The sequence below is a fragment of the Neltuma alba genome, unplaced genomic scaffold (genome assembly GCF_004799145.2).
Source record: "Neltuma alba isolate B1F8T4 unplaced genomic scaffold, ASM479914v2 tig00003392_pilon, whole genome shotgun sequence".
In the NCBI taxonomy this organism is placed as follows: Eukaryota; Viridiplantae; Streptophyta; class Magnoliopsida; order Fabales; family Fabaceae; genus Neltuma; species Neltuma alba.
Genome location: NW_021633263.1, coordinates 409,087 through 431,925, shown reverse-complemented (window position 1 = coordinate 431,925; position 22,839 = coordinate 409,087). Strand labels below are relative to the sequence as shown.

The following is a 22,839-nucleotide window of genomic DNA, read 5'->3' as shown; positions in this document are numbered from 1 at the left end:
TTCCAATGCAAGAGTTAAAATCTATAATAAGCAATAAAATCTGTTATTCAGATATTTCAAACTTTCAGAATAACTGACGAGTTATCCACCAAACCCTATCTTTAAACATGATGACTCTCATCTAGGATGATTTCATACAGAGAAATCTTATAATATAATACTAATGTATTACAACATCTTGATCAATGGTACTTGTACCCGGAAATACTTACCTTTTTATGGAGAATACAAAATAGTATTTACAATAAGCAAGTAATAGTTACTTGCCCTATAACATAGATATATAGGTATAAATAGAAATGTTATCAATATACTCTATTAATCATGTATAAAATACAGCAGGCATTCTTGCTCGTCAACTAGCCCACCTACTCACAAATCCACTTCTTTCCGTTTGGAGCTGCTACCCCTGGATGTATATTATAGGAAGGGAGGGTGAGATTCAAACGAATCCCCATAGTAGTAATTTCCAACTAACACAAATACAGATTACATAAAGCATGCAAAACAAGCCAAAGTGAAACATAACCTTGTAAGCTAATGCAGTTAAGCATTTATACGCAATGACAAATAGACAAGCTAAATAAATAATACGCAAATAATTAGCAGATACTGCCCCATCTCTATTAGCTGCGCGTAATCATGGCTAAATAATCCATACAAGGAATTAAGGATTATATGTTCTTATGTTTAAAAACACCAATATGACACAATCAGACATGCAGCAATCATATATAAGTATAAGATAGGAAAGAATTACTACCTAGATCTTCCACTTCCAAATCAAACCTTACAATCCTCCTTTCTTCCTGTTGTTTTGGTAGGCTTTTACAGATACCAAAACCTATTACATAGGTAAGGCTAGGTTATCACTTGATCTAACTATAATCTATAAATTAACTAACCTTCTTTAAATTAGAAATTACTTTAAATTCTACCCTTACATGATAGTTAGTCATCATAGATAATTTTTCTTATTCAAACTATTTACTTTGGATGGTTTCTTTCTTATCTCAACCCATACAATTATTTTACTTAGTAATGGTCAAAATATTATCTTTTTGTCTATTACATTTAAGGACAAACAAGATGTCTTCGTACCTCAATCACCATCCAAACATATTCAATCCCAATTCGGTTATTCACCTCTATCATTCAATATTTAAGAACGTCTAACAAAATAAATTCCAAGCTAATCAAATACAACTTCTAACATCTATTAATCTTCGTAAACTTAAATTTAACATTCCTCAAACAACCTTTCTCATAAATTCTCTCAGTTACAAATTCTATCCCATATCTTAATCATTGATTGTGCAATTAAGAATTTTCCTAATGCATACCTTTGAAATAATTTCTGAACACTATAATCATTTACCAATTTAAAATTCCCATCCACCATTTGAAACCTCAAGCAAACTTCAAACAATAAAATTCATGTCAATTTCAACAAACCTTAGCCGACACACACATATTCACCTCAAATTCTTCTTGCTTAATGCTCTATTAAAATCACTTAAATTCTATCAATCAAACCTCGTGATCAACCTCCTCTATACACCCTTCAATTAACAATTTCTTTTTCCCATTAACAACCTCAAATCAACAATACGGAGTTCCTATTTAAATAACTTAAAATCATAACTAATTATAAATCATATTCTTAATCCCTTTCATTCTCATTCCAAATTCATTCTTAATCTCTTTACAACTTAAACACCTAAAACCATTATTACAACAAACAATGCAAGCCTATCATCCTATTTTGATTTCTCCTCTACTTTTTCCCATAAGCATCTCTCACAACTTAACAAATCTGAAAAATTTTCAGATTAACATACTTCCAATTAAATTCACATTATCCTAAACCAATATCTCACACATATATAGAACCACCTGTAATAAACTCTTAACGTCTAATTAAATTAACTTTTCAGATTCAAATGGCAAACACCCGACGGCACTTGCATATATCTATATATATAAGAAACATCCTTCTCCTCCCTTTAACTTCAGCAACTTCTTTAACACACAATAAATTTAATTTCCACAAACTTTCGATCCGCACACCCATAATCATTATATATGTGTGTATTGTAAACCTTAACCGACTCCTTTCATCAAGGAAAATATAGGTCCTGTTTCAGACAATCCAAAACAGAGCAGCAACTTCACATGCAACAAGAAAATACATATGTATCAACACCGTATTATTCCTCTCTTCTACCACTAAGATTCAACACCAACCAGAGACTCGTTTAACCCGTGTTTCGGCCAACAGAAACAGAGCAACCATTCGGTTATATATATATACTTATATGTACATCCCTGCATACACCTACTCCCCCTCACTAGCTTCATAACTTGACAGCACGGAGGACCAGTCTAACATTTGACCTTGAAAAATCACAACCCAGATTCGGACATACACACACAAACCGGATAGGAATGCAGAGGACAAGAAAGGGACATGCAAGTTCAAAAACATCCTCCTACAACTCAATGTACATGGAAACCGAAAGCAACACTTGCAGAAACATATACCCCTGTTCGGCCAACCCAGAAACAGAGGCAAAAGAATAACATTCATCCACCAAAACTTACATGCAAGCTAAAAATCTTACACCATCATCAACCAACGTTTTCTCATCATCACCAAGTTTCAACTTAAACCGGAAATTCCTCTCACTAAAACCCAAATTTCTTTCATCATTAGCTCTTCAAACACCCAACAAACCGAAGGAAGAAGAGCAGGATGATGATCAGGGGACTCACCTTGTTCAGAATCTTAGCTCGCATGTGACAATCACTCCTCCGATCACCACCTCCGGCACTGTCTGTCCCGGTCTCCCTCTGCTGTATCTCTCTCAACTTTCTCTCCCATTTCTTACGAGTGGCAGAGTGAATATGAGGAGGGAGGCAGTGTAATCTGATGTTAAACAGTGAGGTGGCACCCGTGTGATGTGGGAGTTAAAAGAAAATGTACATTTTGCCTTATTCTCAATGCTTCCTTTCAATTTCATCCTTTTTCTCTGTAATTCTAAAATTATAAGATAAACCCAGAAATTAATTCATAATGTTTTATATGGATTTATATTATCCATTAACTTCTTTGACTCATAAAATAATTTCTTTAAAATTTTCGGGTCAAAAATTAACTCCTAGCTATTTTTTAAAATTTTTCAAGAAAATAGCTTTTAATTCTAGAAACTAATCCTTAACTCATTTTAAGGAATTTATACCTCAAATAAATTATTTACCTCATAAAATAAATATCATAAAGTTTTCAGCTTAAATATAAACCTCTAACTATTTTTTCTTAAATTTTCTAAGAAAATAGGCCATACTACCCCAAAAATCATCTTTAAAATTATTTGAGCCATTCTTGGGAAAATACACTTTTCCACAAAATTTCTAATCCTTAAAACTAATACTTCATAATTTTTTCCAATTTATTTAGGCTTTCAATAATTTCAAATAAATTTTCTCCTTTATGCTTTTTCCTAAGTCAAAAAATTTGTGATGTTACAAAAATCATCACTAAAATTCATTTAAATATATAGTGACTGAGATATTAAGAACTAAATGAAAACAAATAGGATTAATAGCAATATAATCATTCAAACTGGTTTTTACCGGTTCACACCGGTTTGACCAATTCAACTCTTGACCGATTTAATATCTAAACCAAATCAGACCACTGGCTGTTTTATTGGTTTTCTGATTTAATCGGCTGGTTCGATCCTTTTTTTTGTTCTATACCTCAACATTATGATAATTAAAATTTTTATTTAAGATTAATAAGTTGAATTAATTTTAAATAACGTTAGTAAAAAATATTTTTTGCAAAGGTAAGATAATTTAACATTGTAATTTATCTTTTAAATATTGTCAATTAAAATTTTTCTAAATTGTTTTTTTTAAATTCAAGTATATATGCACTTCATATAAGATCAAAAATAGTTCTCATGAGTCAAAGCCCTTATAACTTAGTGACATTGATGCCCCTTTTTAAGTAGAAAGTCGTGAGTCCAGCTCAAAAAAAAAGAAAAAACAGAAAGTCGTGAGCTCCATCTCACTTTATAATCTCATACCATTAATACTTGTTTCTTTAATTTGTTAAAAAGTACTCCGTAGTTCTCATCAAAGACAAGCCAAGCCCAAAAAAATAAAAGACAAGCCAATTTACCAGGCAAGTGCACCCTCACAAACATGCCCAATTGTTAGTGTTGGCCCATTTTGGACAATGCGTCACCTGGGGCGGGGCAAGAATTGGACCTCAAATTTTAAACATCGACTATTCAGACGAAGCATTGTTCATGAGTCTTTAGTTTTAATTTTAAGGGTTTCGAGTACGAACGTGGATGAGGAAAAACTGAGAAGAAAATAAGTAAATATTTAAATACCTAAAATATCTTTGTCTTTATATTAAAATATATTCATGATTAAAATCAAATTAAAAATCACCATAAAAAAATTAAATCAGTATTAACATCATCAAATAATTTAAAATCAATTTACTTGATAAACATATACTATTAGGTTATTATATTTTAGAATCAAATAATTTAATAAAAAGACGTTATTATTGTCCCCTCTTCAGCATGTAAAGTGGGCTATATTTTACCTTTTTTAATTAAAAATTATTAAAAGAAAATAAATAAATTACATGTTATCGAACATTATTAATAAATGATAAAACTTTAGTGCAAAAGTGAAAGGATTGAAGTGAAATATAGTGGCTTGAGAAATTAATATCACAAAAATGTCAATAATAATACTTTTAAAATGAATCATAGCACTTATACAATAAAATGTCCATCTAACGCCATGACCATGAAATGTCATATATGTTTGAATTTATTTACAAGAATCACTCAAAAGTTAACAAAGAAACACTCCCTTGTTTAATTGCTCTAGAAAACAAGTATTCTATCAAAACTACAGAGAGCAAGTTTCTTCCTTGGCATTCATATATACTTTCATATGTTTCCATTTATCTTTCAGATCAGCAGTGCTTAACACTTGCTATGGAATAAATGACAACAAAAGTTGATGCTATGAACTACAAGAAAGTCTCGTGCAATTATGAAGTTCAAGAACATTGTAATTCACCCTATTTGAACTTGAATGAGTATTTTATACGTTGAACTAACAATATAATTAACCAACAAAAGTCAGGTTAGTAGAAGAGGCTACTAGTCCTTTATAATATGGTGAACCAATGTTTGAATGTTTGCTGTAAGAGATACTCACATTTAGTACATAGTTTTGCTTAAACTGAATTGCTTCCGATAAGAGGCTACCTGTGAGTTAAAAAAAAACTTAAAATATCACTAGTGTTATTCTTGGTTAAAGCTCAAAAATTGTACCAGAACCCATTTGACATTACCACAGATTGCTGAAAGTCTGTTGAATTAGTTCATGTTGGAGTAAACCAGCACTCCATCAATTGACATTGCCGGTCCATATTTTTGTTTCAAAAGCTATATAGGATTAATCCCAGAGTAAGAGCACTTTTATGCTGAATTAATTACTAGCTTTTGAAACAAAAATTGGTTCTCAACGAAGCAAAAGATTTTGAAGATTGAAACTACTTAGCCAAAAGGCACACGCTTTAATGCAAAATTGATTATTGAGGCAAGGCTTCCATTTGCGATGATCCATAATACACAAGGGACAGTGATGAGGATGAAACATTAAGACTGTGATGTGATAATATCATAATGAGCCATTAATGCAGAGGCTCCTCTCACTTGTATATATATGTGTATATTCTGATCAATGAGATACAAGAGAATTATTCTCCATATTATTCTATTCCCTACATGGTATCAGAGCGTGGGAATTTTCTTTCTGGGTGTTAATTTTCGATTGCTACAGTACCAAAATTACTGTGTGAGCTCGTGACCCTCTTCCCGACGCTTCCCTTGGTGCCACCGCCCTGCACTGTTCACTCGACGTCCGTACAGTCCGTACGCTCTGCACTGTTCATCGGCTTTTCCGGCACTCTGCACTGTTCACTCGGCGTCCGTACAGTGTCCGTACGGTCCGTACGGTTTTTACTTTCTAGCGTTCTGTTTCGTTTCTGGCGCATCTCCGGCACACTGTTTGTGCAATTCAGTTCTGTTTGCAGCTCCCTGTGTAGCTGTTGGCCTTTTCACTGCTTTGGTATTCATTAGGTAATCCAGGTATCGTGCTTTGTGTTCCTGTGTAACACTCTTTCGCATTCCCTTTGGTTAGTGCACTTCATCTATGGCGGAAATTAAATCTGTCTCGGAGCTTGTCCCAACTATTACTAAAATTACTGATCACAAGTTGACTTGGGTAAATTATTTGGATTGGAGTAAAACCATTCGCCTCTATCTGCGGAGCATTGAGAAGGAAGACCATCTGACTGATGATCCTCCAACAACTGATTCCAAAAAGACCTGGTTGCGGGATGATGCACAGCTATTTTTCCAGATCCGTAATTCCATTGACAGTGAGATTATTCCCTCTATTAATCATTGTGAATTGGTTAAGGAACTAATGGATTATTTAGATTTTTTGTATTCAGGAAAAGGAAATATCTCTCGTGTTTACGAGGTCTGCAAAGCTTTCTATCGTTCTGAAAAACAGGATCGTCCTCTCAAAGCCTACTTTATGGACTTTAAAAGGATGTATGAAGAACTGAATGTGTTAATGCCTCTTACTGCTGATTTGAAGGTTCAGCATAAGCAACGGGAGCAAATGGCTATTATGAGCTTTCTTACTGGTCTCCCACCTGAGTACGACACAGTTCGGTCTCAAATCTTATCCGGATCTGAAATTTCTGACCTTTAAGATGTGTTTTCCAGAGTAATGAGAGCTGAGAATCTCTTGCCACCAGCTGCTAGTATTCCTACAAGTGCCTTGCTCAGTAAGGGCACCTATGAGACTCGTAGTCCCATTGATAACCGCGGGGGGCCTACCCGTGGTGGTTCGAAGCAAGGGGGAGCCCCTTCTGACTCCAGTGGGGTAGTGTGTTATTACTGCAAAGAACCGGGGCATACAAAACGCACATGTCGAAAACTTCAGAATAAACAGCAACGGAATAACTCTGCCCACGTGGCTACACAAGCCAGTGCCCACGTGGCTACACAAGCCAGTGACACAGTCACGATTTCTGCTGCTGAGTATGCCCAGTTAAAATCTACTACACCATCTGTGAGTGCCGCAGCTACAACAGGTAATAATGCTACTGCCCTTGCTTCTTCTTCCTCAAAGTGGATCATAGATTCCGGGGCTACTGATCATATGACAGGTAACAACCATCTCTTCTCCTCTTATAATGCTTTTGCCAATCCGTCAAGTGTTTCCATCGCTGATGGTTCCCAGTCTCAAGTTCTCGGTTTTGGCACTGTTAATCCCACACCCTCTATCCGTTTGTCATCTGTGCTAAATGTTCCTAAACTTGCTTTTAATCTCCTATCTCCCAGTAAACTCACCCGTCAACTAAACTGTTGGGTCTCACTTTTTCCTTCTCATTGCTTGATACAGGATCTTTTGACGAGGCGGATTATTGGTAGAGGTTATGAATCTGGCGGGCACTATATACTGGATGATCGGGTGTCTCATGCGGTAGCTTGCGCTAGCAGTCATTCTCCTTTTGAAGTTCATTGTCGATTGGGTCATTTGTCTCTATCTTCTCTTAAGAAAGTTTATCCTCAATTTTAGCATTTGTCGTCTTTAGATTGTGAGTCATGTCAGTTTGCCAAGCATCATCGTCTTCCTTTAGTGTCTCGTGTCAATAAACGGGTTTCATCCCCTTTTGAGTTAGTCCATTCTGATGTTTGGGGTCCTTGTCCTGTAGAGTCCAAAGCAGGGTTTAAATACTTTGTTACATTTGTTGATGATTATTCCCGGACAACTTGGTTATATTTAATGAAACATCGTTCTGAATTGTTTTCCCATTTTTGTGCCTTTTGTGCTGAGATTAAAACTCAATTTAATGTTTCTATTCGCACCTTACGAAGTGATAATGCTAAAGAATATCTCTCTGCTTCGTTCCAATCTTACATGCTTCTTCAAAATGGTATACTTCATCAGTCGTCTTGTGTCGATACACCAGCTCAAAATGGTGTTGCAGAAAGAAAAAATCGCCACCTACTTGAGGTGGCCCGTGCACTTTTGTTTCAAATGCAGGTTCCTAAACCATTTTGGGCTGACGCGGTCTCCACTGCCTGCTTCCTTATTAATCGAATGCCTTCCTCTGTTCTTGATGGTAACTCTCCTTTTTCTACCCTCTTTCCTTCTAAGCCTTTGTTCCCTATTGCTCCTAAGATATTTGGGTGTGTCTGTTTTGTGCGGGATGTACGTCCATCTATTTTAAAGTTAGACCCCAAGTCGCTTAAATGTGTCTTCCTTGGATACTCTCGGGTCCAAAAAGGTTATCGTTGCTTCTCACCTACTCTCAATCGTTATTTAGTATCTGCAGATGTCACCTTTCAGGAGTCCACACCATATTTCTCGCATTCTTCCCCACCTGCTCCACCTGCGGAGGAGGATGACCTTCTAATATACTCTGTCACCTCACCATCACTGTCGTCGCAAGCACCCGCTCCCGCACTTGTTCAACCATTTGATCGTGTGTATCCACGACGGTCAAAGGAGATTACTACCGCCACGCCAGCTTCTATTCCTCCCTGGTCCGCCTCGCCCTCAGATCCTGAGTTGAGCAACACTGAACCTCGTTCTGACCCTAATCCTGAGACACCTCCTGTTCCAGACCCGGATGCCTCTCTTGATCTACCCATTGCCCTTCGCAAAGGTAAACGTACTTGTGCCCATCCTATTTCGTCCTTTGTTTCATATGACCGCTTGTCTCCTGTGTCCAGTTCCTTTGTTGCCTCCCTAGATACTATCTCTGTGCCCAGAACTATTCGTGAAGCCTTGGCCCACTCAGGTTGGTGTGCTGCAATGGAAGAGGAGATGGCGGCCCTTGATCGGGCTGGTACATGGACCCTGGTCGATTTACCGGCGGGTAAAAAGGCCATTGGATGTAAATGGGTGTTCACTCCGAAAACTAAGGCTGACGGCACACTTGACCGCCTTAAGGCTCGCCTTGTGGCTAAAGGTTATGCACAAACCTATGGCATTGACTATTCCGAAACCTTTTCTCCTGTTGCTAAGCTCTCATCTGTCCGTCTGTTCATCTCTCTGGCTGCTACTTATGATTGGGATCTACATCAATTAGACATTAAAAATGCGTTCTTACATGGTGATCTTCATGAAGAGGTCTATATGGAGCAACCACCTGGGTTCGTTGCTCAGGGGGAGCATGGGAAAGTATGTCGCCTTAAGAGGTCCTTGTATGGTTTGAAGCAAAGCCCTCGTGCATGGTTTGACCGGTTCAGTACTGTCGTACAGAAATTTGGCATGAGCCAAAGCAAGTGCGATCATTCTGTATTTTATCAAAGAACAGCGGCTGGCATGATTCTCTTGGTGGTATATGTAGATGACATTGTGATCACAGGCAGTAATGGTTCGGGCATCTCGTCCCTCAAGTCCTTTCTTAATTCCCACTTTCAGACGAAGGATCTGGGCTCTCTGACATACTTTCTAGGTATTGAAGTTATGAGAAGCAAGAAGGGCATATTACTGACACAGCGCAAATATGTTCTTGACCTCCTGAAGGAAACTGGAAAGTTGGGAGCAGCACCGACTAAGTTTCCTATGGTTCACAACCCACTCCTTGACGCTGATGGGAGCATACCACTCGATGATTCTCTTGATGATGAGAAACAGATGCTTGAGGCTCAGAAGAGCAAACCATTTGAGAATCCTGAGAGGTACAGGAGAATGATTGGCAAGTTAAACTATCTCACTGTAACTCGTCCGGATATTACTTATCCAGTCAGTGTACTAAGCCAGTTCATGGCATCCCCGACTGTCAGACAGTGGGAAGCCTTGGAGCACGTGTTACATTATTTGAAGGGATGTCCAGGTCGTGGGATATTATACAAAAATCATGGCCATACAGACATTGAGTGCTTCTGTGATGCGGATCATGGTGGATCAAAGGCCACGAGACGGTCTACTACAGGATACTGTGTCTTTGTGGGCGGGAATCTGGTGTCCTGGAAAAGCAAGAAACAAAATGTGGTGTCCAGATCGAGCGCAGAGGCAGAATACCGAGCTATGGCACAGTCTGTATGTGAGATAATCTGGATATATCAGCTATTAAAGGAAGTTGGCCTCAAAACCACTTTGCCAGCAAAGTTGTGGTGTGACAATAAGGCTGCCCTACATATAGCCTCCAATTCTGTGTTCCATGAACGTACCAAACATATTGAGATTGATTGTCATTTTATCAGAGACAAGCTTAAGGAGAACTTCATCTCCACTGGATATGTGCGTTCTAGTGATCAATTAGGCGACCTTCTAACTAAAGCTCTAAATGGGACTCGTGTTGACTATCTGTGTGACAAGTTGGGCATGCTTAACATTTATGCTCCAACTTGAGGGGGAGTGTAGAGATATGATATGATTTGATATGTAAATATTATGTAATTATGATTAGGATTTGATAGGATATGATATTATCATAATGAGCCATTAATGCAGAAGCTCCTCTCACTTGTATATATGTGTGTATATTCTGATCAATGAGATACAAGAGAATTATTCTCCATATTATTCTATTCCCTACATGATGAAATAAATCTAGTTCATGGAGGCATGTTAGTAATTTAGATGATTGTGATATAAATTTTCGCGAATGAAATGTATTTTAGATTCATGATGAAATATTCTATACAGAGTTAAAAGACTAAAATGTGGATGTGAATTTTGTAAAGAGAAGACATATGGTTGTAAGAAGAGGTTGATTACTCCTCCGATTCTAAATATAAGACTATTTTTATAGTATAATTTATACTACAAAAAAGGTTTTATATTTAGGACTGAAGGGAGTATATTTTAGTTTTAAATTGACAAATTAAATGAATATCTAATTCAGTTAAATCAAAAGACTTCAATAGAAAGTAAACAACTACTTTCTGGTTCTAAAATATAGCAGGTATTAAGAAGTTGGTTTTGATCATAAATGTAAGACTTTAATATATTTTTTTATATTTATTAATTTTCTTCAAACTAATAACTTACGTAATTTATAATTTGATATATAATTTAATGTTATATAGCAATATTTCGTGGGATCATGTCACATTTATAATTTATTAGAATTAAATAATTTATTTAGCTTTATTAATAGTCTTAAATTAAATAAATAGCTCTTATATTAAGAATTAGAAGTACACTTCGTATTTATAAAGACTTCTTTATTACACAAAATTATAATGACTTTGTTAGACCAAGCCGAATATCAAATTTCTAATGACGGCTAAAGGTTGAGGAAGAGAGACAAAACACGATCGGGGGTGGAGCAGCAAGAAGTGCAGAAGAAGGTGAAGACTAGGGTGTAGAAGGAAAAGAGAGGCAGAGAGCTCCAAAAAGGCCTTCTACAATAATTAAGCTTTTTCCCCCCAAATCATTCAATTAGTTATGATAGAAGTTGTGGAATGACAGCTAGAAATAATATGATATTTAGTTAATGACAAACAATCAAAAAGACAAAAAATGCCTTTTTAAAGGAAAAACAAAAAGAAGCAGCCAAGGAACAACAAGCAGCAAGGTGGAGGAGAAGGATGGCAAGGATCTTGAAGCCAAGTTGATGAAGAAGATGAGTACAGTGTTAATAATAATACTAAAAAAAAAAAAATTATCCTTTGTTGTCATTTGATTCAATTCACTTCGTTCCACGTTTATGTTTTGTATAACAAGTCCACATTTTAATTAGTTTAAATAGTATCAACTTGAGACGGCGTGTTGGAATATTGAATTGTGTTTAAGTTTTTATCTTGTTAGTCAAAATTATAGTTGGGTTAATCGTTCAGAGGCTTTATAAATAAGAGTAGTGTTAGTGTTAGTAAGTGATTTGGTTGTGTGGGATAGTAAAATTCTTACTTACTGAGAGGTTGACAACAATCCCCAGGTGGGGTTTGTTGGCCCTCCTTGATAGTTTTGTTATCTCTTTTGTTTATCATTAATAAGAATTTAGAGTTTTCCTATCTTCATTCTTCATTCTTGTACCTAATTGTTACATGTAAGATCCCTTACATATAATACAACCAAACAAGGATCAAGTCACTTTTAACATCCCATATCAATAAGACCGTCTAAAATATGATTAGTGTCCATATTTTCCCTAATAAATATAACAATTCTTTTATGTGTCATGAAATTAAAGTTTGAATTTGTTATTTCTTACCCTATCATTATCACACTTTCCCTTCAAATCCCTCCAATTTTGGAAGGGATGGATGAAAAAAAAATATTTTAAGAAACCAAACAGAAAAAAGGACCAAAATTCCTCCACTCATCTATAAATCTTTCATACCAAACACACTGTAGGGAGGAAGGGGAGTTGCTTCCCTCCCCTAATTTGATAGAAACACTTTTTAAAGAGGGGAGGGTCCCCTCATTTTTCTTTCCTAGTTTCCCCTTCAAAAGTAGAGTTTCTTTTTTTTTTTTTTGAGGAAGATGGGAAAAAAATATTTTACTATTATATAATTAATCTTAGTAAAATAATATAATTTATTTTTATCTTCTCTTTGGCCCTCTCTTTCTTCTCTCTCAATCTTGGCATTTTAATAACTTTATTCACCTTCTATGTTCATCAATTCAACTGAAAATATGAAACTACTCAAAATCGTGTTGAAAAAAATATGAAATGATAAAAATTATTGGGAAAAATAAGCATGAGCAATTATTATAGTTTTTAAAAAATTCAACATAGAGTAATAAGAACTTAAGTTAGGTAAAAACATTAATAACCATGTTTTAATTAATCTAGTGGTTGCAGCGAAAGAACATAATATAGCGTTTTTATATCAAGTTGAAAAATTACTTTTATAAAGGTAAAATAATTAATTTTTTAATAGCTCCCTTCCTTTCCCTTTCTATGCCAAACAATATATCATTAACATACTTTTCCTTCCTTTTCCTTGGCCGAGCCAAACACAGCTTAAATAATATTAATAAAAAATTTGAATTTGATGTTGAATCAGACATGTGTATCAATATTTAAAAAAAAAAGTAATATTTATTTTGTTTATTATTATAAGAGTATCACTTATTTATAGTCAACGTGTGACAAGCAATTACTTTCATTAAAATAAATAAATCATAATTCACCCAAAAAAAATCATAATGAAGCAGACGTTGGAATGATCTATTTGTGGATGGATTAGTTGAAAGGACCGGCTTAATAAGTTTATTATTATTAACTAGTCTTTGACACTTTCTGTAGTTGAAAAAGAAAATATTGAATTGGCTAAATTATGTTTGACAGCTTTAAAACGTTAAATAATTTAGTGGGTCGTACGAGGCTAACGTTAACTACTGCTTATTTTAAAACTAATAGAGATAATTGCCCAGCCAGATTGGTTAATCAACCTAATTAACAACTAATTATCAGCGCCACCCCATAATCTATCTGCAAGAAAAAAATTAAATTACAAAGTTGAGGTGAAAGAAACTATTTCCAAATAATACTACTTTCAATCCTTAATATAAGAACTGAATAATTAATTTATAGATATTAAAAAAATTAATTAAATTAACCACCTGTAACAAATTTGTGTTTGATTTGCTTCTCAAGAATACCCTTTTCTAGTTACATATAATGTAATTATTTCTTGATGGAAAGCCCATTAATTACTGTGTGCAATTATTATAAAAAAATTGTCAATTTGAAGAATAAAATATATTAAGATATTATATTATATTTAGAACAAAAACAAACTCTTCTACATTATAGAAGCGAAAATAGTACATGTCAAGATCGATTATGAGATTGAAAACGTAATAATAACTTATTATGATCATCATAAGATCGCTATATGGGTGTTTAAATAAGCGAAAATAGTGCATGCTTTTAGTTTCTTATTTGATTTTGGCATTTATATGGGTGTTTAAAAGCCTATGAGATAGCTATAATTTTAGGGTTTATAATTGATTTTGACTTGTATATATAGTTTGGTTTTGGGTTCATAATAAACGCATATTTGAATTGATGAATATATAATCAATGGCAAAACCTTTGTTTTGTTAAATGATCGAAATATCCCTCTCACTAGGAAAATAAATAAATTTTTTGAGTTAAAACTTTGGTTTAGCTTTAAGCTATAAAAAAAACCCATGATAATTAATTGTTATAACTTATGAATCAATTTTATATATCATAGTTCAAGAAAAGTTATCTTATAAATGAATTTTATCCAAAATCCATTCTCCCCATTGCTAATCTAAAGACACGCCAATCAAATATGTTCAATGAGACTTGAAAATACTTAAATTTAATCTGATGATATCAAATTTTAAATATTACCTCTAATTCTTAATATAAGAACTAATTGACTAATTTAATTATATTAAGAAAATTAGTTAAATTTGTTATTTATAATAAATATGCGTTTTTTTTAAAATACCCTTGCTAATCATATATAACATGTGCAACTACTACAATGAGCACCTTAAGAAAAAATGAATAAATATGAGAAACAAAATAGAATGGGGTCTTATATTTAAGACCAAATTGAAAGTGAAACTAACTTTTATATTAAGAGTCGGAGGTAATATTATATTAAAAATAGTTTTCTTTATTTAATATCATGAAAGAAGAAGGGGGAAGAAAAAAAGAGAAATGGTCAGACTCTTGTTAGTTTTCACCGACCCTGATGATAAATAATAGATTTTAGCAATTGGCATTTTCTGAATTATTTCCAATGGGCATATATAAATATAATTGCTTGTGACCTTCCTCTTTCACTTTCTAGATAAATTATGTATCATATATAAACTACTCTGAATAATTTGACCATTCACACGAATAAAATGTTTTTATTTTATTTTAAAACGTGTATATATATTAAAAAATAATTTGAAGGATTATCTTTTACTGTCATTACCCCTTTTCTTTTCTTCCTAAGATAACGGCATAAAAGATATATCCAATAAAAAATTAAAATCATAGTTTCATCCGACGATTAGGGGCGGCGTATATGACCATTATTCCAACTATTTCCGGCGTCTTTATGTAAGTGAAAAACCTTTCGGGATAAAATTTGGGATTGACTTGAAATATTATTTTGAAAAATATAATAAAATAATAATTTATTTATTTTGGTTAAGAAAATATTATTTTATACATGTTCAACGATTAGCGTAGTAAGTAGAAGTAATTATTATGCATGGATTTTTTTCGAATTAATGATAGTATTTTTAGTTGGATTTATTAAATGTACAGTCATATACATTATATTCTTTAGATTATATTTTAAAAAAAGAACAATAGACTCAAAGGCGTTTTGTTTGTTTTTCAACTTAAATTAAACTTCATGTAATTTTTATAATAACTAAGAGCTTGGAATCCAAATAAAAAATGATTCACTTTTTGTTACCATATATACTCCTCGGGTCCTTAATATAGGACCCAATTCTTAAGTTGGTTTTGGTCCTAAATATAAGACCCATTTCTCATATTTATTAACTTTCTCTAAATTACCCCATGGATACTCCCTCAACTATAATCAAGTAGAAGAGGGAGAAAGAGTATTAAGAAAGATGATTATGGTGTTTTAGGAAAAATGTGTCATTTTTCTTATAATTAACTAACTTACCCAACTTCCTTAATCTAATCAAATTAGTTAAATGGATCTTATATTAAAGACCGAAGGAGTACCACCAAATAATAATTTAAAAAACCACACATATTTTAAAAGAACCCATTTTTGACTCTTGAATGTTTCAACAGTTAGTGGAAGACAGCCTTGTCCCACACACACACAGTGTGTATATATGTCTTTTTTTTTTTTTTGCCATTAATATATGTCTACATATATATGTGTGTGTGTGCATCTAGCATCTATACACATTATATAAGGACACAAACAGGTAACAGAAAACACAGTGCTATATCCAGCTAGAGCTACATGGCATCTTATTCTCTTCCTTCGTTGTTCTCTGCAAATGGAAGACGTTCTCCATTATTCCTTCCTAACAAATCTCCCAAAACCCTCAGACTAATCAAAGTTCATACCTTCCAAGACGAAGGTCTGTTCATCTCTCTCCCTCCCCCTCATCTCTCTACACACACACACACATAAATATTCTTTATCTTCTTCTGCAGATTTTCTGACTTTAATTTTGATTCTGCATATTCTGCAGTTTTTCTTTCGCTTTCTTTTCTCTGCATATATTCACATCTATGTTCGACTTGATGAGATAAATCATTTAAGACACAGCATTTCAACATGTTATATTTTATTAGTTTCACTCCAGGCAGACAGAGAAAGAGATGAATAGGTCTCTAATGAGCGCTACAAAAAATTCTCTCTCTTGCTCTCTCTGCTTGAATCCTTCTGCGCCTAGAGAGAATCCCAGAACAATAACACTCATCATGCTTTTTTTTTTTTAACCTTTTCTAGTTAAATTAAAGCGAGGAATGTAACTGACAGGGTTGGGTCTAGCAGGCCCTGTTGAAAAATATATATGTATATTTAATAACCGACAGTACTTCCAACAGAAAGATATACATTCGTAGCAGAAAAAATAATAAAGCAAGGAATGTAATCACCAACAAATATCCTAATTACAAATAAGCAATGTGAACCTGCAGTTATCATTTTTTATACTGAAACTTATAATTGCATTCCTTTAATGTGACCAATTAGTGATTCTCCCTAAGTTAAAATCTGTCTATAAGAATATGATTCATATATTGTAAAGTCATTTGAATGACGATGTTGAATTGGTGGATATAACGCAGGGAGATCAACGAGGAAGGATAATAATATTGTGGATAAAAATCTGGATGTTTTGAAGGAGAGGATGGAGATGGTGAAGGTGAAGGAGAGATTAGAGAGTTGCTGCAGATGCGAGATTGGTTGGAATTATTATCGTCATCAGAATGAAGAACAACATGATGATGTCATTATGAACAGTCATCGCAGAAATAAAACCTTAATCTCCGATCTGATTCAGATTATGGGTTTGGTTTGTGGAACTGTTGGATCAACTTGTCTCTCTGGCACACTCCTCCTTTGCCTTCTTTCCCTAGTTGTTCATTTCCATTCAATTTTATCCTTTCATTAATCATGTGCTTATTATATATAGCTCAAGATATATAAATATAATTTTTTGATTCTTCATATGTGTGCCTTCTTCCTCTTGTTTCTTTTATTCTTTTTTTTGGAAAAAGCTACGTTCAAGGATATTGAATTTTAAATTTTGAATTTTATCATCTTTTGATGCTAAGAATCTTAGTTTGTGCGATTACAAATTTCTCTCAAAGTGTAGGGGTGTTTTGCTCATTGCAATAACTTAATTTTACATCAACATAATTGAGTCTGACAAAAAGAACTAATCCCTTATAATAAGACGAACTAATTAAGGTTTGAATTCTCTTATAAAATATGCTTTACATTTAGTACCTGATAACATCTTAAAGAGGACTATGGCCAATGAAAAAAAAATACTTATGTGCTTATAATAAGGAAACCTAAATGTTGAACCCCCACATATAGGATATAGTAGATCTCTTCTAATTGATTTTAATTACTATCATTAGATGTAACCCTTCAAATGTACATTGTATATTCGATATATGCAGATTAACATAAATATAAAATATATAATTTACATCAAATTATATTATTTACATTATTTATTCATCATTTAGAATACAACTCATCTTTCACACTTCATCTTAAAAATACCACGTAATCTTATTTTTAAATGTAAGATTCTTTTTTATGTATGTGAATTTTTTATTATTATAAGATTCAGAATGTTCATTTGTTAAATGTATGTATATGTATTGCCTTATGTCGTATTGATATGGATGCCGCACTTGCCTGTTGCTTCATGAATCATGCCATTTACGATTCCGAATCCACTGCTTAATTTTTACATAAAAATTGTGATTACATTAAGAATAATATTATCAAAGTTTCACATATCTTGTGTATCTTCCGACTAAGTTAATTATCATAGTTTAATTATGCAAGATAGTGCAATAATATTTTATTTTCCATATTTATCATTTTTCTTTAAACTAATAATTTATGTAATACTTTATAATTTGATATATAATTTAACGTTATATGGCAATATTTTAGGGAATCATTTCACATTTATTAGAATTAAATAATTTATTTGGTTTCATTAATATATAAAGACTTCTTTGCTTAAAAAAATTTATAAAGACTTTATTAGACCAAGCCCAATGTCAACTTTATCATGATGGCTAAGGGTTACGAGGACAAGAAGACCAAACACCTTTTTTTTTTTGGGGGGGGGGGGGGGAGAGAAGCAGGGAGAGCAGAGGGTGAAGGCTAGGGTTTAGAAGGAAAAGAGAGACAGAGCTCGAAAAAGGGCCTTCTACAATAATCTCCCCCCCCCCCCAAAACAAAAAACCAAAAAAAAAAAAAAACACACACACACACAACTCATTCAATTGGTTATGATAGAAGTTGTGGAATGACAACTAGAAATAATTTGATATTTAGTTAATGACAAACAATCAAAAAGACAAAAAATGCCTTTTTAAAGAAAAAACAAGAAGAAGAAGCCAAGAAACAACAACCAGAAAGGTGGAGGAGGAGGAGGACGGCAAGGACCTTGGAGCCAAGTTGATGGAGAAGATGAGTACAGTGTTACCTTTTTTTTTTAATTAAAGAAACCTATCCTTTTGTTGTCATTTGATTCAATTCACTTCATTCCACGTTTATGTTTTGTATTACAAGTTCACATTTTAATTAGTTTAAATAGTATCAACTTGAGTCTGCGTGTTGGAATATTGAATTGTGTTTATCTTGTTAGTTAAATAAGAGTAGTCTTAGCGAGTGATTTGTTGTGAGGGATAGTAAAATTCTTACTTACTGAGAGGTTGGCAACGATCATCTCTTAAATTGCCAAGTGGGGTTTGTTGGCCCTCCTTGATAGTTTTGTTATATCTCATTTGTTTATCATTAATAAGAGTTTAGAGTTTTTCTATCTTCGTTCTTCGTTCTTCTACCTAATAGTTACATGTAATCCCTTGCACATAATCCAACCAAACAAGGGTCTTATACAAGTCACTTTTTAATATTCCATATCATTAACCCAACAAAAGTGAAGAGGAAAGAAAATGAGAGGAGAGAAGATTGAGAGAAGAGAAAATTGGAGAGAAAATATTATCACCTCTCATGTTTGGATAGACAAGAGAAAACATAAAGAAAAGAAAATGAGTAAATATATGAATGACTAAAGTACCCTTTCTATTATAGCAAAATATATCTTGATTAAAATCAAATTAAATATCATAATAAAAAACCATATTTAAATTAACATAATCATATAATTTAAAATCAAATTATCTGATAAAGATATATTATCATGTTATTATATTTTAATATCAAATAATTTTAAAAAAAAAAAAAAAAATAACATTTTGTGTAATGTAATGCTAAAAAAACCAAAACAACTCTACTTCTTTTTTCTTTCAATTCATTTTAGAAGGATTATTACAATTTTAGCTATTTTGTTTTTTAATCAAGAAAACACAGAAGAAAGACTTGATAATAATAAATAAAGTGAAAAGATAAAAAAATAAATAGGTATTATTTTTCTAAAAAAACATATGTAAGGGTATAGAGGAAAAATGTTTTCTTCTCATTTTCTCTCCATATATGGAGAGAAAAGTAGGGAGAAAAATAGACTGTGAGACCCACTTTATTATCTCCTCAACTTTTCTTTCTTCCCACTTTTCTTTATCTATCAAAATAGAAGAAAAACCACTTCTCTTCTCATTTTTCTTCCTAGTTTTCCTTCCTCTCTCATTTTCTCTCCATCGAAACATAGCATAAGACCGTCTAAAAAAAATGATTTAGTGTCCATATTTTCCCTAATAAATATAACAATTCTTTATGTATCATGAAATTAAAGTTTGAATTTGTTATTTCCACTAACATCATTTTACCCTCTTATTATCACACTTTCCATTAAATCCCTCTAATTTTGAAGGAGACTTTTTTTTAGGGGGGGGCTAGGAAGCCAAACTAGAGGAGGGTTCCACTCCTCTCCAAATCCCTCATACCAAACTCACGGTAAAGAGAGTTACTTCCCGAAGGATATTGCACGGGTGAATGGTACAAACATTGCTCTTATTCCCAAAGTTGACCGGCCCCAAACATTTAAAGACTTCCGTCCTATAAGTCTTTGCAACGTGGTGTATAAGGCGATTACAAAGATCTTAGCGAATCGTCTCAAGCATATTCTACCCTCTGTGATAGCTCCTAATCAATGTAGTTTTATCCCGGGAAGACAAATCTCAGACAATATTATTTTGGCACAAGAAATTATTCATTCCATGAGAAATATGAAGTGTAAGAAGGGCTTTATGGCTCTAAAGATTGATTTGGAAAAGGCTTATGATCGAGTTCATTGGAACTTTGTTCTTGATTGTTTGAAGGAGTTAACTGTCCCACCAAACTTTGTGGAGATTATATCTTATTGTCTTAATTCAGCCCAAATGCAACTTATCTGGAATGGCGCAAAAGGTGATAGCTTTTCTCCTTCCTGGGGTATCCGACAAGGTGATCCTATCTCGCCTTATTTATTTGTTCTTGTTATGGAGAAATTGGCTCATTTGATTCAAAATGAGGTGGAGGAAGGCAATTGGCTTCCATTCCAACTGAAAGAGAATGGAACTCAGATTTCTCATTTATTTTTTACTGATGATCTACTCTTGTTTGCAAAAGCTAATATGGAACAAGCGGGATTGATAAAGGCTTGCTTAGATGATTTTTGTCTCACGTCTAGACAAAAGGTCAATGACGCCAAATTTAGAATTTTCTTCTCTCAAAATGTGAATCATAACCGACGGACTGAGATCAGTAGCTTCCTTGGTTTTACCCCTACGACAGACTTGGGCAAATACTTAGGGGTGCCTTTACATCACTAGAGAATATCTAAACAAACATACCAATATGTTTTAGATAAAATGGAGAGTCATCTGGCAGCATGGAAAACTAATACTTTGTCTATGGCGGGTTGACATACTCTTGTTTCGTCAGTCATTGCCACAATCCCAGAATACACTATGCAGACCGTCCCTCTTCCCCTGGGGGTATGTGATGAAATTGATAAAAAGTGTCGAAACTTCTTATGGGGTAGCTCGAGGTCTTCAAGGAGAGTTCATTTGGTAGCTTGGGAGGATATTTGTAGGCAAAAGGAGGAGGGTGGTCTAGGACTTCGAAATTCTTGTTCCCAAAACAAAGCTTTTATGATGAAGCTTGGTTGGGGAATGATTAAGAATCCGCATGCATTGTGGGTCAAATTTGTTAGAGAAAAATATAAGTGCGGTGCAGATATTATCCCGAAGGTGGAGAGAAGGGAAGGAAGTTCTCAGTCTTGGAAGGGGATTAACCAAGTTTAATTTGGGACTCGGTTGTGAAGGGTATTGAATGGAAACTTGGTGATGGTACCCAAATAAAGTTTTGGAAGGATTTCTGGCTCCCACACCATGGACGATTAATTGATTATGCTCCCGGGAATGTTCCCCTCTATATGCTTGATGACAAGGTTGCTGAGTATTTGGATGAGGACAGTGTTAGGTTGTGGGTGAAATTTGCTCGCTTTCTCCCAGGCTCAGTACTTTATAATATTGAGAGAACGTATCCACGTGTTAGAAGAGAAGCGGTTGATTCTGTGCGTTGGTAGGGTACAAAGGATGGTATGTTCTCAATTAAATCAGCATACAATATGTTGGGCTATCAGGATATTGTTTGTAGTAGAGGTAGTTGGCGAAAGCTTTAGAAGCTTCCTGTACCCCAACGATGTCGTATGTTTCTATGGTTGTGTGTCCGGGGACGGCTACTGACAAACTATGCTCGGGTTACTAGGGGGATGCAGCAAAATGATAATTGTGTTTGGTGTGTGGGAGTCACAGAGAGTATTTTACATGTACTTAGAGACTATAAAATCGCACGGGAATGTTGGAGAAGGACGGTGCCCATAAAAATGAGTGCTAGATTTTTCACTTTTGATAATGTGGGTCAATGGGTGGATTGGAATATCGATTAGTTGGAGGAATGTCTGGGAGTTGAGTGGCGTGTCTGGTTTTGTATAATGACTCGGAGCCTATGGCTGAACCGTAATGAAGGAGTTTTTAATGGACGAGCTATTGGTTCGGATAAACTTATAGCTCAAGTTCAAGCGAATGCACGGTGGTCGAATCCAAGCCTTTACACTTCTGAGCACGGTGTTAGAAACTCCAAAGTTTGGCACCCGCCATTCTTAGGGTGTATTAAAGTTAATGTGGATGGTGCTTGCATTAAAGATGGTTCTAGCTCCGCTTGTGGAGGTATTGCACAGAACCATGAGGGGGAGGTTCTGAATAGTTTCATGTGTAACGTGGGTCATGGGAGTAGCTTACATGCTGAGGTGTGGGCAGTTTTGTGGGGCTTAAAGAGGGCGTGGGACTCTCAATGGAAGAGGGTGGTTATTGTGACGGATTGCATGGACATTGTCGAACTTCTTTCCTTGGGGTGGAACGATGATCATCCAGAGGGCGAGTTATTATCTGAGATTCAACGATGGCTCGGTCAGGAATGGGAAGCAAGCATCGAATGGGGCCGTCGTGAGGAGAACTGTGCTGCTGATTTGTTAGCCAAGAGAGCTCTCAGTATCTCGCAAGGCATAGTTACCTTTAGTTACATTCCAGATTTTCTTTCTGATGTTGTAAAAGCTGATGCAAGTATCATAGTGCATTAG

At 34.4% G+C, this 22,839-nt stretch overlaps 2 protein-coding genes and 1 long non-coding RNA gene across 3 annotated transcripts; all 3 read left to right on the top strand.

Annotated features, from left to right (window-relative positions):
* Positions 1–7,197: 7,197 nt before the first annotated feature.
* LOC114741440 (uncharacterized) lies at positions 7,198–7,934 on the top strand. The gene is made up of 2 exons (XR_003739774.1): positions 7,198–7,285; positions 7,522–7,934. It is a non-coding gene; the product is annotated as an uncharacterized LOC114741440 (long non-coding RNA).
* Positions 7,935–16,016: 8,082 nt separating this feature from the next.
* LOC114741412 (uncharacterized) lies at positions 16,017–17,178 on the top strand. The gene is made up of 2 exons (XM_028929664.1): positions 16,017–16,137; positions 16,853–17,178. Exons 1-2 carry the CDS (start codon positions 16,017–16,019, stop codon positions 17,176–17,178), a joined length of 447 nt encoding a protein of 148 aa, XP_028785497.1.
* Positions 17,179–22,194: 5,016 nt separating this feature from the next.
* On the top strand, positions 22,195–22,839 carry LOC114741411 (uncharacterized). Its single transcript, XM_028929662.1, has one exon. The coding sequence runs from the start codon at positions 22,195–22,197 to the stop codon at positions 22,837–22,839; it is 645 nt and encodes a 214-aa protein (XP_028785495.1).

Bases quoted from the DNA above. Each gene is read 5' to 3' on its own strand.
- LOC114741412 (XM_028929664.1), top strand. From the start codon at position 16,017: ATGGCATCTTATTCTCTTCCTTCGTTGTTCTCTGCAAATGGAAGACGT. The intron at 16,138-16,852 runs GTCTGTTCATCT...GATATAACGCAG, and splicing joins TCATACCTTCCAAGACGAAG to GGAGATCAACGAGGAAGGAT.
- LOC114741411 (XM_028929662.1), top strand. From the start codon at position 22,195: ATGACTCGGAGCCTATGGCTGAACCGTAATGAAGGAGTTTTTAATGGA.